Source organism: Elephas maximus, chromosome 27, assembly GCF_024166365.1.
Source record: "Elephas maximus indicus isolate mEleMax1 chromosome 27, mEleMax1 primary haplotype, whole genome shotgun sequence".
Lineage (NCBI taxonomy): Eukaryota > Metazoa > Chordata > Mammalia > Proboscidea > Elephantidae > Elephas > Elephas maximus.
Window position 1 is genome coordinate 6,614,065 of NC_064845.1, and position 15,167 is coordinate 6,629,231.

General features: G+C 42.6%; 1 protein-coding gene across 3 annotated transcripts in view; it reads left to right on the forward strand.

The window, feature by feature from the left end:
• GLB1 (galactosidase beta 1) overlaps window positions 1-15,167 on the forward strand; it is a 115,887-nt gene that overhangs the window by 44,453 nt on the left and 56,267 nt on the right. For all 3 annotated transcript variants that reach the window (XM_049871183.1, XM_049871184.1, XM_049871185.1), the window contains exons 7-10: window positions 520-578; window positions 2,164-2,285; window positions 2,376-2,416; window positions 6,461-6,573. In XM_049871183.1, coding sequence (XP_049727140.1) covers window positions 520-578; window positions 2,164-2,285; window positions 2,376-2,416; window positions 6,461-6,573 — 335 coding nt within the window. The remainder of the gene's footprint in view (window positions 1-519; window positions 579-2,163; window positions 2,286-2,375; window positions 2,417-6,460; window positions 6,574-15,167) is intronic.

A 15,167-nucleotide genomic window follows, 5' to 3' on the forward strand; every position in this document is an offset into this window, starting at 1 on the left:
ATCAAGTGGTCTGGAATGGCTGGTGACTTACACATTGGAATTCATTGTATACACCAGTAATTGGGGATAAACATAATTAGAACACCTCATCCCTTTGATTTGTCGATTAATTGGCAAATGTTTGTGGCACTGTTATATATGTGGCACTGTGGAGGCTACAAGGAAGTATCTTCAGAGTCGACCCTTCCTGTAGCGAGTTTTTGATCCAGCTAGGTCAACCAGAACACAAGATATGTGTGCAGGCCCCTGGGGAACGCAGATGAAGAAGGCAGGCCTGTGAAATGAACTTCATGGATGCATCCAGGACTGGTCCAGGGAGGAGCAGTGTCCTGTGGTCCCCACACATCCATCAAAGGGATGAGCTGAGTCCAGTCTGAAATTAGCTTGAAGGCATTCCAGGCACATGGGAGTGTGGGAGGTGCAGGGGACTCAGGCTCAAGTCCCACAAAAGGCCCTATTTTTATTTAACTTCTTGTCATTCCCATGACTGACCTTTCTTCTCCCTCTCACAACTTTCAGTTGCCAACATCACAGCTGCCTTCCAAACCCAGAGAAGGACTGAGCCCAGAGGACCACTGGTAAGAGCTGGGCAAGAGATGCAGAGAGGTTGTTGGCGTGCTTGAACTGTGTTCCAGCTGGTGGAAGAGGGAGTGTATAGGAGGTGGAAGGGTGGAGTAGAGCCTTGGGTTTTGGGATCAGCAGCTGATAGGATTGTGTGCACTTAGCCCATCTGGGGACATAGGCGATAACAGAAGCAATGGTCCTGTTTGGAAGTGAGGCCCGGGATGGAATGGAACAGAATGAAGACCAATGAATAAGTTCTCCCATGTGTTAGGTCTGTGTCTTGCATACGTCATCTCATTTAGTCCTTCTGGCAACTCTCATACATGGTGTCACTGAGACTCAGAGAACATATGTCACTTGGCCAAGGTCATTCAGCAAATGAGTGGCAGGGCCAGGATCTGAGTTCAGGCGTGTATCCCTTGAGACCTCTTTATGACCAAGCTTCTCCACCTTCAGTGTGTTTATGAATTACCTGGGGATCTCCTTCAAAGGAAAAATCTGATCTGCTGGGTCTGGGGTGGTACACAAGATTCTGCATTTCTAACAAGCAACGAGGTGATGCTGAGGATGTATGTGGGTTTGCTGGCCACACTTTGAGTTGCAGGGCTTTATGGCCTGCTGTGTAAACTGCCAGAAGAAGGAGGAGTTGAGGAGGCCCAGGCAAGGTGTAAACAGTCTCTCAATCCATCACTCTCTGCTCTTTCCTCTTCCAAGCAGCGGTGGTAGTTGTTACTCGGCCCAGTTTGAAGGGCTTGGATCACGTGCACTCTCTGCAACAGGCCTGGCTGTCCCACCTGGGTACAAGCCTTAAACGGCTCCTCCCGAGTCTGGGCTCTGCTTGAGTGAACAGTGTAGAGCCTGCATTCCAGACTACGTGTGGAAGTCTTTGTGTTTCCTGGAGCCTGAGACCAGAAGGCACCTTGACCTGTCTGTATTTCTTTTTCCTTCTCCAGACCAAGGGCTTGGCACTGTTATGCCCAAAAGAAACATATGACACGTTTGGGGCCTCCGCTGTGCAGTTTATTTGTACAAGTCTATCACATTTTAAGTCAACCAGAGATCTAAAAATCTGGATTCATACAAAGGGTGAATTTGGAGCTGATTATTTTATAAAGGAGCCCTGGTGGCACAATGGTTAAGAGCTCGGCTGCAAACCAAAAGGTCAGCAGTTCGAATCCACCAGCCGCTCCTTGGAAAACCTGTGGGACAGTTCTACTCTGTCCCGTAGGGTCACTATGAGTCGGAATCGACTCAGTGGCAACAGGCTTGGTTTGGCTTTATTTTATAAAATTGTCCTTCGAGCTTTCTTACTGCATTTAAACTGAGGGTTGGCTAACAATATTTGGATGTAAGGTGCAACTTTTCAGGAACACTGGTATTGCCTGAGGGGAAAGCTTGCTTTGGAGCATTTGCCAGGGTTAACAGCTGGGGCGGGAGTGTAGGCGATGCTGTTGGAAGTCCTCACTGGTCCCCAGCTCTGGACAAAGAGTGCATGTGAGCGCCCCTTTCCAGCCTTCCCATGGTGTAGGTGGGGTGTTCAGGGAAGTTCCAGCATTTCAGAATCTTTGGTCTAAAGTCCATGTCCTTTTCTCTTTGTAGGTCAATTCTGAATTCTACACTGGCTGGTTAGACCACTGGGGCCAGCCTCACTCAAGAGTCAGTACTGAAGCGGTGACCTCCGCCCTCTATAACATGCTTGCCCTTGGGGCGAATGTGAATCTGTGAGTGCTGAGGGCCTGCGGGGTGGGCGCCCTGGAGGGCTGGAGGGTCACAGTGAAGTACTATTGTCTGTTCTCTTTTTTTCCTTGTAGGTACATGTTTACAGGTGGGACCAACTTTGCCTATTGGAATGGTAAGAGCAATTGAGCACCTACTTGTAGAAGCTTCCGACTCATAGACCCTATGGGACAGAGTAGAATACGAGATGGAATCAACTCGATGGCAAAGGGTCTATAGAAGCTTATACTAGAATGTTCCTGGTGGTTGATCTTGGGGTTGTGTCTACAGACCATTTTTATTTTCTACTTTTTGTTTGTGTGTTTTCCTAAATTTTTAGTTATATAAAATTGCCTGTATAATTTTTTAGAAGTAGTTTTTCTTTAAAAAAAAATTAAGGGAAATAACCTGAGCTCTTAGAAGCCTTATTTTTTTTTAAACCCAGCTGGATACACCTCGGCTATAGTCTGTGACTGTAGCTTACTTGTTCATATATGGTCTTTTTCTTTAACACTTTGTTTTGCTGAGATGTAGTTCATATGCCATAAAATTCAACGTTTGAAAGTGTACAATTCGGTGGTTTTCAGTATATTCACAAAGTTGTGCAGACATCGCTACTATCTAATCCAGAATATTTTCATCATCCCAAAAAAGAAACCCTGTAGTCATTCCCCAGGCTGCACCCCACAGCCCCCCCAACCCCTACATGCCACCTCCCAGCCCCCCGACCCCCAGCCCCTGACAACCACTCTCCCTCTGTGAATTTACCTGTTCTGGACATCACCTATCAATCAATGGAATCATACAATATGTGGCCTTGTGTATCTGGTTTCTTTTACTTCGCATAATGTTTTCAAGGTTCATCCATGTCGTAGCATGTATCAATACTTCATTCCTTTTTTTTTGCCAAATAATATTTCATTATATGGCTATACTACGTTTTATATATTTATTCATCGGTTAATGGATTTGGGGGTTGTGTTCATTTTTTGGGGTGTTATGAACAATGCTGCTATGAACATTCACATACAAGTATTTGTTTGAATACCTGTTTTCAGTTTTGGGGGATATTTACCTAGGAGTAGAATTGCTGGGTCATAAGATAACCCTGGAGCCCTGGTGGTTCAGTGGTTAAGAGCTACGGTTGTTCACCAAAAGGTCAGTGTTTCGAATTCACCAGCTGCTCCTTGGAAACCCCATGGGGCAGTTCTACTCTGTCCTATAGGATCGCTATGAGTCAGAATGGACTCGATGGTAACGGGTTATTTATTTATTTATTTTTGTGGTAACTCTATGTTTAGCCTTCTGGGGAACTGCCAAGAGTGTTTTCCAAAGCAGCTGTACCATTTCATTTTATATTTCTATATGGTTTTTTAGGTGTTTTTTAGGTGTAGGAAAAATTGTGACAAATTTTTCTGTGTTGTCATTCATTTTTGCAAAGACAAACTGTGTGCTCTATTGGTTTTTTCCAGGCCCCATTCCCCACCTCTGTCTAGATTGGCGTGTGTCTCTCTGAATCACTGAGGATACCCTACGGCTGAAATTTGGAGGCTTAATTTGGGGCCAAATTTCCCTGGATTTGAAATTAGATACAGCCAGCCATTCATGAAATTTATGTTTTGAACTGCAGTCTTTTTTGCTGGGTGGGATAAGTTAGGAGAAGACGCTGTTAACATTATCACTATTAATAAAGCTAAGAAATGGAGATATCGCAAAACTCACGTCACTGCTTCTAAGATAATAGCGTGCCAGGGGTGATAGCTGATGTTTTAGATCATCTCTGTGTGGCTGTCTTCCTGTTAGAAAGAGTTAAGACTTGTGTGTTTTATTCAGTAGGTAAGGATTCTACCTGGCTGCCTTTGATGGCATTGAAAATGATCATCCAACCCAGGAATAAAAACTGATGTTTGTTTGGCACTTTACAGTTGGTGAAACAAATTTTAATATCTTTCTTATTCTATTTAAAACAATAATATCTACTTCTTAAGAAACAAATGGGACAATAGAAAAACTACTGCTCAGAAAATGGAAGTCGTCCTTATTTCTCTCCCCTGCCCCCACCATAATCAGTAGAAGTCTCTTTTCCTCCTCTGTTTTCTTATTTAGTCCTCAGAGCAGTCTCGTTTAGGCTAGGGACTATCAACAACACTTTACAGGAGAGAAAAGCAGAGCTCAAGAAAGGGCTTGCACGCTTCCCACTCAGCTGCCAGGTGGTGGAGCCCAGACTAAAACCCAAGCCATGGGGAGCCAGAGTCAATGCCCTCTGTAGAACCCCAAGTGGCCTGAAGACCCTGAGCCAGCCCCCCACCCAGCCCCTCCCTGTGCTCAGTGGGTCTCTGAACCTTTACTTTTACCTGATCCCTTTGGGGGATGAAGGAAGGCCAGTCTGTACTTTTTTTGTGGAACATTTTATTTTAATTTGGGTGAAAGTTTACAAAGTACTTTCCCGTTCAACAATTTATACACATTTTGTTTTGTGATATTAGTTGCAATCCCCTCAATGTGACAGCACTCTATCCCATTCCTCTCTGGGTTCCCTGTTTCCATTCACCCATCTTTCCTGCTCCTTCCTGCCTCCTGAGCTTTGTTTTTGGGCAGATGCTTCCCTTTTGGTCTCATACGGTTGACTGTTCTGAGGAGTGCATTCCTCACACGTGTTATTGTTCCCTTTACAGGCCTGTCTATTGTTGGGCTGAAAGGTCATCTCCAGGAGTAGGTTCTGTTCCAGGTTTGAAGGATGTCAAGGGCCATAGTCTCAGGGGTTCTACTAGTCTCTATCAGACCAGTAAGTCTGGTCTTCTTTTTATGAATTTGGATTTTGTTCTACATTTTTCTCCCACTCTGTCCAAGACCTCCTGTTGTAACCATGATCAGAGTGGTTGGTAGTGGTAGCCAGGCACCATCTAGTTCTTCTGGTCTCAGGTTAGTAGAGGCTGTGGTTCATGTGGTCCATTAATCCTTTGGATTAATCGTTTCCACAAGTCTTTGATTTTCGTCACTCTTCTTTGCTCTGGATGGAACGAGACCAATAAATTGGAGCTTAGATGGCAGCTCACAAGCTTTTAAGACCCTGGACGTTACTCACCAAAGTAGGATGTAGGACATTGTCTTTATGGACTATGTCGTGCCAGTTGACCTAAATGTCTCCCAAGGCTATGGGCCGCCTCAAGCCCAGTGCTCAGTCCCTCAAGGTGTTTGGTCATGGCTAAGGAGTTTTCATGACTTTTTTTTGTGTGTGTGTGTTGTACTTAAGATGAAGGTTTGCAGAACAAACTAGCTTCTCATTAAACAGTACACATTTTTTTTTATGACATTAGTTACCAACCCCAGTTTTAATGGCCGATTTTTTGGAAGTAGGTCGCCAGCCCTTCTTTAGAGGTGCCTCTGGGTGGACTCCAACCTCCACCCTTTTATTTAGCAGCCAATCATGTTAACCATCTGCACCATTCAGGGACTCTTTGTAGACATTCCAAAGGCCTTCATGTTACATTAGAATTTTTGTGGGCTAATGTGTGTCTGTGAAGCCCTGGTGGCGCAGTGGTTAAGAGCTACAGCTGCTGACCAGAAGATTGGCAGTTCTGATCCACCACCCGCTCCTTGGAAACCCTATGAGGCAGCTCTACTCTGTCCTGTAGGGTCGCTATGAGTCAGAATCTGCTGGATAGCAATGGGTTCAACAGGTTAATGTGTGCCTTTGGTTATCTCCCACTTTATTTTGTTAACACCCCCATCCTTGGCCCAGACATCTGCGTCTCCACTGCCGACTTTTCTCAGACACACAGTTTGAGGTCATGAAAAGAATAGCCTGAGCTAATAGTCAAAGGCATGGGTCATGCCATAAGCCCTGCCATTTCTAGTTGTGACATGTTGTGTGAGTTTTGTTGGGGAGCCTCAGGTTCCCTGCTTGTCAGTGGTGGTGATGTCAGCCAGGATTGCAGCTGCCAGCTTCCGCTGACAAAGTGGGTGGGAAAAGTGCTTTGTCAACTCTTAAGATGCTTAGCAAGTGCCACCTGTAGGAAGAAACTCTTTTCTCTAAATCTTGCATCTCCGGAAGGCTACTTCTGTGTTGCTTAACAGTTGGTTTTAATTGTGTCCTTTATTTTTTCTCCTTCCACAGAGCCATGAATCCCGAAGGGGCAGGGCCCTTGGTAGTGACCAGAGGCATGTGTTTGTCTTGTAGGGGCCAACACTCCCTATGCAGCACAGCCCACCAGCTATGACTATGACGCCCCACTGACCGAGGCAGGGGACCTCACTGAGAAATATTTTGCTGTACGAGAGATTATCCGGAAGGTGGGTACTTTGCACAGGCTGTGCGGGACTGATCTTGGAGGATGCCTCCCTTGAAGTCATCGTGGCTCTGTAGGCGACTTCCTTCCTGGAGCCTTCATGTTTAAAAGGGCAGATACAGAGAGGCATCTGGTAGATGTGAGTGGAAGCCTTGGCAGCTGCTTGACTAAGAGTGAGGCTAAGCAAAGTGCTCTACTTTGTATTCATTTGTAAAACAGGTCTCAGCACCTGGTTATGCTGTAAGGATTAGAAAGAACATACATAAAGCACCCAGGACAGTCCCTGAAACGTCTATGTCCAATAAGTGGTAGCCATTCCTATTATTTAATAAATAATAAAGGCAAGACAATGCATCTCCACATAAAGTGTGTATGAAGAACACACCTGTAGACACTCTGCGGAGTTCCTGCCTGGTGCCTATCTATGGTTAACATGCTCAGGTGCTAACCTAAAGGTTGGAGGTTCGAGTCCACTCAGAGACACTTCAGAGGAAACACCTGGTGATCACTTCCAAAGAATCAGCCATTGAAAATCCTACGGAGCACAGTTCTACTCTGAAACACATGGGGTCGCCATGAGTCGGAACTGACTCGACAGCGACTGGTTTCTGGTAGAAATTGTGGAGACCAGTGCAAATGCGAGCCCTGAGCAATGCTTCTTTTTTCTATCTGAGGCGAGCGATTGCCATTTCCTTCTGGCCTGCCACCTGAACTGCTTAGTCCTGCTAACGATGTGACCTTTTGAGGCACCTAAAACACCCAGGTGGGGTTTCCTGTCTCTGCTGTGGGTTTAAAAAAAAGAAAAAAACCCACAGGTTTTCTGCTCAGTCACCTGAGTTTTGAAGTTAAAAAACAAAGGTTTTCTGCCTGTAAATGGTATTTTTTTTTTTAAAGTATGCTGTTCTCTCAATTTTAAGTACGAGTGTTAAATTTAAGATTTGTATTATGAAGTCTTTTAAACCTATAGAATTATGAAGTATTTTAAACCTATAGAAAAAATAGGACTTCTCCTAGAACTTGTCCATTTCATCTAAATTTTCAAATGCATTGTTAGAGTGTTGCTTGTTGTCCTTTTATTACGAGTTTAATCTCTGCAGAAATCATAGTGATAACTCCTGAGCTCTCTCGTATCTTTGTTCTCTGCTTCAGAGCTTTCTGTCCCTGTCCTTATTATGTCCTTCCTTTATTTGAAGCTGAGTCTTTTAATCCAGACTTTCTTCTTATCTAATATAAACATTCCAGGTTATACATTTCCTTCAAGTGGTGGTACGGCTACATCTCAGAAATTTTGATATGCAATATTTTTATTATCGTTTGCTTCTAAACATGTCCGTTTTTAATTCTCTTTGACCCAGGAAATGTTTAGAAGTGTTTTTTTTTTTTTTTTTTCCATTATCAAATGTAGTATTTTTCTAGTTTGCTCTTGGTTTCTAACATATTTGTGTTTTGGTTAGAGAGTATAGTTGGTCTCTTACCAATCCCTTGGAATTCACTGAGCTTGAAGACTTGATTGGGGCTGAAGGAGCCTCTTCCACCTGTATTTACTTAGCTCTTGCCAGGGTGCTTCAGTTGCTTGCCATGTGGGCCTCTCCATCAGGCTCCTCACAACATGGCCCTCGGTGAACGATCCATGAGAGAGAACACCCCCAAGATAAGAGCTGCAGCCTTTTTATTACCTAAACTCAGAATGCCCTCCCATTACTTCTGCTGTATCCTCTTCATTAGAAGCAAGCCCACACTCAAGGGGGAGGGACATTAAAATCCATTTCTTGAGGGGAGGAATATCAAAGTATTTGTGGGCCTATCTTTAAAACCACCACATTCCAGTACACTCAATGTCAAATCTGAGACAAAACCCATTGCTGTCGAGTTCATTTCGACTCATAGTCACCCTATAGGACAGAGTAGAACTGCCCCATAGGGTTTCCAAGGAGCAGCTGGTGAATTTGAACTGCCGACCTTTTTGGTTAGCAGCCAAGACAGGCAGCGTTAGTTACAGTCACAGGTAGAGTTTGGTTATGCTGCCAACCAAATGACCAGGTAGTCATTTGTTTCATTTTCTTGTTGATTTATAGAGATTTTTTTATTATTATTATTTTGTTTATATAAAGTTACAAGGTATCAACTTCTGTAAAGATTACAGCCAAGAAAACCCTGTGGGGCAGTTCTGCTCCGTCACATGGGCTCGCTACGAGTCAGAATCTACTCGATGGCACACAACAACCAACAGTTGACTTCACTGTGCGCTACAGTTTGGTGCCATTGGCTTGGAGTGGGGGAAGAGATCTGAACACAGAACCGCTTTTCAAATAGCTTTCTCCCAGTCCTCTTTATTTTAACACCTGTACCTCCAGGTTCCAGAAGTATGTGTGGCTGCCAATTTTGAGCCTTTTACTAATTCTGCAGTCAAATTGGGGTGGTTCCAGAGAACCCCTGAGCTAGCAGGAGAACAGTAGGATGCAGACCCCAAATTCTCATAAAAAGACCAGACTTAATGATCAGACTGGGACTAGAAGGACCCTGGAGGTCACAGTCCCCAGACCTTCTGTTAGGCCAAGACTGGAACCATTCCTGGGGCCAACTCTTCAGACAGGGATTGGACTGGAATATGGGATGGAAAATGTTACTGGTGAAGAACGGGCTTCTTGAATCAAGTAGACACATGAGACTGTATTGGCATCTCCTGTCTGGAGGGGAGATGAGAGGGCAGAGGGGGCCAGAAGCTGCCTGAATAGACACAAGGAGAGAGGGGAGGGAAGGAGTGTGCTGTCTCATTACGGTGAGAGCAATTAGTGTATAGCAAGCTGTGTATAAATTTTTGTATGAGAGTCTGACTTGATTTGTAAGCTTTCACTTAAAGCACAATAAAAATTAATTTAAAAAAATACATTGTATAAAAATAAAACCAAAAAAAAAAAAAAATTGGGTTGGTTCTTAGCTTTCTCCCATAGTGGGTTAGGATTTGGCTTTCTTGCTATTCATTTGTTACTCATTCGTCCAGTTTCCAGAAATTTTGTTGCTATTGTATGTCTTCTATTCTTCAGTTCTTTTTTTTTTTTTTTTAACTCATGAATATGGGGTTTATTAAGGAAGTAACAGGTTACAATTCAGGTTCAGGAATGTTTAGTTCTTCAAGCAGGACAATCTTTTCTCAGCTGTACTACAGGCTGGTCTCTCTCTGGCCCTTGGCACCTCAGTACCTTGGTCTGGCCCTTGCCCTGCTCGGGTAAGTGTTATAAAACTCTTTTAGCTCTACGAATAAGTGCCTGAGGCACCCCACCCTGCCAGTAAGCCTTGGCCCAAAGGCGCTCAGCTCTAGCTCTGTGGGTCTGCAAACCTAGCTACAACAAGTGCCTGGAGGCACCCCACTTGCCAAGACATCACCTGCCATAAGGCACTCAGCGTCCTAGCTCTGTGAGCTGAGAAGCCCACTGTGCCGCCTCCTGCCTCTGCTGCCGCTGTTTCTCTGCCACTGGGTTTCCCTGTCTCCAGTATTACAGCTCTTCCTTTCTGCCTTCCGTGTTACAGCTCCTACTTCTCTCGCAGTGTCTCCCTTTAAGCCTTGTGGGATGGCAAAACTGACCAATCCACTGGTTAGGTTTCCATATACCTCATTTGCATAATCCCACCCAGTTATTTGGTGAGAGTTACAAAGACTATGGCTAAAAGGACCATATTAAGTTATTCACTGCAACATAACAAGTGTTGTACATATTTGGTAAACTGGTTTCTAAGTATTTCAAATTTTTGATGTTATCTTAAAGAGTATTTTAAAAATTTCGATATCTGATTGTTGCTAGTGTGTAGAAACACTCTTTTTTTTTTTTTTTGGCTTTTTACCACTTTTTTTTTGTACTTTAGATGAAGGTTTACAGAACAAACTGGCTTCTCATTGAACAATTAGTACATGTATTGTTTTGTGACATTGGTTAACAACTCCAACACGTCAACACTCTCCCTTCTCAACCTTGGGCTCCCTATTACCAGCTCTCCTGTCCCCTCCTGCCTTCTAGTCCTTGCCCCTGGGCTGGTGTGCCCCTTTAGTCTCGTTTTGTTTTATGGGCCTGTCTGATCTTCGGCTGAAGGGCGAACCTTGGGAGTGACTTCATTACTGAAGTCTGGGGACCATACTCTGGGGATTTCTCCAGTCTGTCAGGCTAGTAAGTCTGGTCTTTTTTTCTGAGTTAGAATTTTGTTCTACATTTTTCTCCATCTATTCTTCAGTTCTTATATATTTGTGTCTTACCAAAAATCTTTTTGATGAAATTTTAATGGCATTTTTGGAAATAATTAAATTAGATGTGTTAAACTATTTGGAATTGCTGCCATTTACTTAATCAGTTTCTAATTGATGGACATTTAGATTATTTTCTTTTTTTAATGACGTTTGATGTACCAGTTCAAGGATAGCTACCGGAAATTTCCTAGAAGTGGAATTGGTGGTTCAAAGGTTATTTGCATGAGACATTTTGATTGGCATTACCAGACTGCCCTTCAGTGAGGTTGCATCAGTTAAGGCTCCTATGTCCCCACACTTTTACCAATGCTGTGAGTTATCAGACTTTTTGATCTTTGCCGTTTGATATGTGAAAAAAGATAGTTAAAACAAAAAAATGCCTCTGGATTTCTTTAACGATGAGCACTAGAGTTGTAAACATTTTCATTTACTAATTGTCTGTTTGTACTTCATTTTCCATCTGTAAGAATTCTTTTATGTGTGGTAATTTTCACAGTTGTGTTTTTTTTTTTTTTTTTTTTTTTTTACAAAAAGCAGTCTTGTATTTTTTTGTAGTCATATGCATTGCTTTTCTCCTTTATGGCTGCTTCTGGACTCTAACAGTATACATAAGTTCCCTTGGAAAGCTTAATATTTTTATGATTTCATCTTTTACCTTTAAATTCTGATGTAAGTGAAATTTCTGTTTTTGTAAGGAATGAGGTAGGAGGGCCTAGTATTATTTGTTCACCTCTTAAATGACTAGCTAGTTGTCCCAGCACCTTTCATTGACTTATCCATTATCTTGCCACTGATTTCATTTGCTAACTTTATCATCTACTTAATTTCCGTATAAGGAGCCCTGGTGGTGCAATGCTTAAGTGCTTGGTTGGCAGTTTGAACCCATCAGCTGCTCTGTGGGCAGAAAGACCTGGAGATCTGCTCCCTTAAAGTTTAACCAAAACCAAACCCGTTGCTGTCGAGTCGATTCCGACTCATAGCAACCATACAGGACTGAGTAGAACTGCCCCGTAGGGTTTCCAAGGAGCACCTGGCAGATTTGGTTAGCAGCCCTAGCACTTAACCACTAGGCCACCAGGCTTCCCCCTTAAAGATTACAGCCTGGGAAATCCTAGGGGCAGTTCTAGCCTGTTACATAGGGTTACTATGAGTTGGCATTAACTTGACGGCACGCAACAACAATTCCCATATGGAATTGGACCTCTGTCTTTTATATTACTGAAACTTTTTCTCCTTTACCAATACTAAACCATTTTAATTACCACCTTTAAACTATATTTTATACCTGGGAGCACCAGTCTTCTGTCTTTAATCATTTAGAATCTCCCTGGCCATTTCTGTAAGTTTACTTTTCTGCATACGTTTTGGTATCATTTTATCAACTTCCAAAACAAAAGAAAAACCCAGACACCTGTTGATATTTCGGTTAGTTTTGTCTTAAGTTTATAGATCAAATGAGTGGTGATATTTACAATATTGAGTCTTGTTCATGAAAAAAATTGCCTTACCGTTTATTCGTCTTCTCTCATGTCCCCTTGTTTAAAGCTGTCGTAATATGAGCCTGTGCGTTCTTAATACATTTACTCCCAAATGTTCTATTATTTTGAAGTTGTTATAAAAAGGATCATTTTCCAAATATTTTTATGAAATATACTTAAGTCTTGAAAATATGAAATACTTAAAAATTTGAAATATCCAAAATAATGTAGACATCCATGTACCCAATGCTCATATTTAACATAGATCATTTTGAAATTTTAACATCTGATCTTTTTTTTAGTAATACTTTATAGATGGTCAGATGGCCTTTTATAGATATAAACCAAAAAAAAAAAAAAACCAAACCCGTTGCCATCAAGTTGATTCTGACTTACAGTGACCCCCTAGGACAGAGTAGAACTGCCCCATAGTGTTTCCAAGGAGCAGCTGGTGGATTTGAACTGCCAACCTTTTGGTTAGCAGCCAAGGTCTTAGTCACTATGGCACCAGGGCTTCATATATGTGTATGTATTGTATCTAGAATTCACTAAAAGCAATGACAGTGATAGAGATAATTTAGGCTCTAGAGGATTTTTGTCTTCCAAAGGAGATTTACTTCCAGCAGGCAGTTAGGCGGCAACAGATCACTTTAATGTAATCAGAGATTGAGCTTATTTGAAATTGGCTTTCCGTCTTTGTGGGCTGCTCTGTTTCTGGTTCACCGGCGTAGGGTTCCCAACGGAGATCGTGAGGTGTCTCTCCTCCTCGATGGTCTCTGAACTCCAGTTTTCATCTCCCCAGCTCCAAAAGACTCACAAGCGTTGTGTTCAACCTCTAGTCTGTCAGCTGTCCTTTGCGAATGACAAGTGCCATGAGGGAAGAAGTGGTAGGAATCTCAGGCTCACGTCACCTCATTTTCCTTCTTTGGGGAATTATAGATGCTTCAGTCCTCGCTGGTTTGGTAGCTTTCTTCTACTTTTTAAAAGGATGGATTTATTATTTATTTTGTTTTATTTTTGATGAAGTATACACAACAAAACATACACCCCCTTCAAGAATTTTTGCATGTGCGGTTCATTGGCAGCGGTTACGTAGTTCACATTTTGTCACCATTCTCTCAGTCCCTGCCCATATTGTTTCACTGGCCTTATCTTAGACGCTCTGCCCCTTAAAGTTCTCATCTGTGTTTTAGAGTTACTGTCGAGCCCTGGTGGCACAGTAGTTAAGAGCTCAGCTGCTAACTAAAAGGTCGCCCGTTCGAATCCACTAGCTGCTCCTTGCAAACCCTATGGTGCAGTTCTACTCTGTCCTACAGGGTTGCTATGAGCTGGAGTCAACTAGACAGCAACAGGTTTGGTTTGGTTTTTTTTTTTTTTTTCTTCAGTTCTCCTTTTAATCTCAGATACATCTTTAAAAGAGTGCAATGTTCAAAGTGAACACTCTTTATTAAATGACCTAAATTGTTGCTTAGTTTAAAGATGACTTCATGGGATAGTTTCAGTTCAAGGCTTTAAAGTTGTTTCTGGGCAGTAGATTCAAGGGTTCCACCAGTCTCAATGAATCCAGTAAGTCTGGTTTACAATAAGAATTTGAAGTTCTGTTCCATGTTTTTTCCTTCTTTTGATCAAGATTCAACTATTGGGTCCTTGATCAAAATGCTCAATAATGGTAGCTAGGCACCCTCCATTTCTTCTGGTCTCATGGCAATGGAGTCCATTTCCTTGCCCGATTCCTGGGTCTCCTTCTTCCTTTTGGCGATTAGAGACCAATTGCTGTATCTTGTGTAGGATTAGTTTTTGTTTTTTTTTTTTTTGTGGTCAATATAGATAACAAAACATTTGCCATTTCAACAGTCTCCACCTGTACAGATCAGTGATGTTACGTGTTCATCAGATTGTTCAACACAGCATTACTATATTCGGTAGCTTCCTGATTCCTTAAAACAAATATCTTAAAACATCTTGTCCAATTTTTCTAGATTTTTCCACGGGAGGGTTTGTCAACAAAAAGCTAGTTTCAGAGATGTATTTATCCCTAAAGAACTCTCCAGACCTTCCCAGGACTTGTTATTCACAGCCGCCAACCCCTACGGGACACACCATAATGCATTCACCGCACAGTATTTTTGAGATTTATGGGTCATTCACTTCATCATTAGACATTTATTCAGCATCAGCCTTAGAGCTTTGGTGTTGAATGGTTGAAATAAATGATGAGTACACGTTGGCCCTCCACTGGAGGAACTCACCGAAGAGGTAAATTTGGGTTTTCTCTTTAAGCATCCCTCTTATTCCAGGGTTCCTCCAGATAGGATTAGCCAGCTTTCGAGCAAGTTTTAAAGAAATGGCAAATATGCAGTTTGATACCCATCTTGCCAGTCTTAGCCTTTTTCTCGAGAAGTAGCCCCCAGTACTGTGTGAGGGGCAGAGCCACATAGTGGAAAGGCTTTGGAGGGGAACCAAGCAAGACTTTAGTCTTAACTCCGGTACTCACTGTGGACAAGGTACCTTACTTCTCACTTCCACCTCTCTGCAGTATGATGAGTACTTCTTCTCAGGGTATTGTGTTTTTGTTATCTCATTCTGAATTTTCAAACCAGAGTTGAAGACTCTTCTGGAAAGTTGTGCCTGCTCATCCTGCAGCCCCTCTGGACAAGTTTGTCTTCGTCACTGCAGTGGTTGCCATTCCTCGTTGCGCCCAAGAAAATCAGAGAGAAGGAGTTACTCTGCCATCCCATTAGTTCTTATCTGGTAACTGGACACAAAGGGTGTCTTGTTACAGGAATTGTTTTCTCCTAGACAGGAATCAATGTTCCATGTTTGCTTTTGGTGCATCTTCTCTCAGCGAGAACTACCGATGGATTTGTTAGATTCGATGATAAT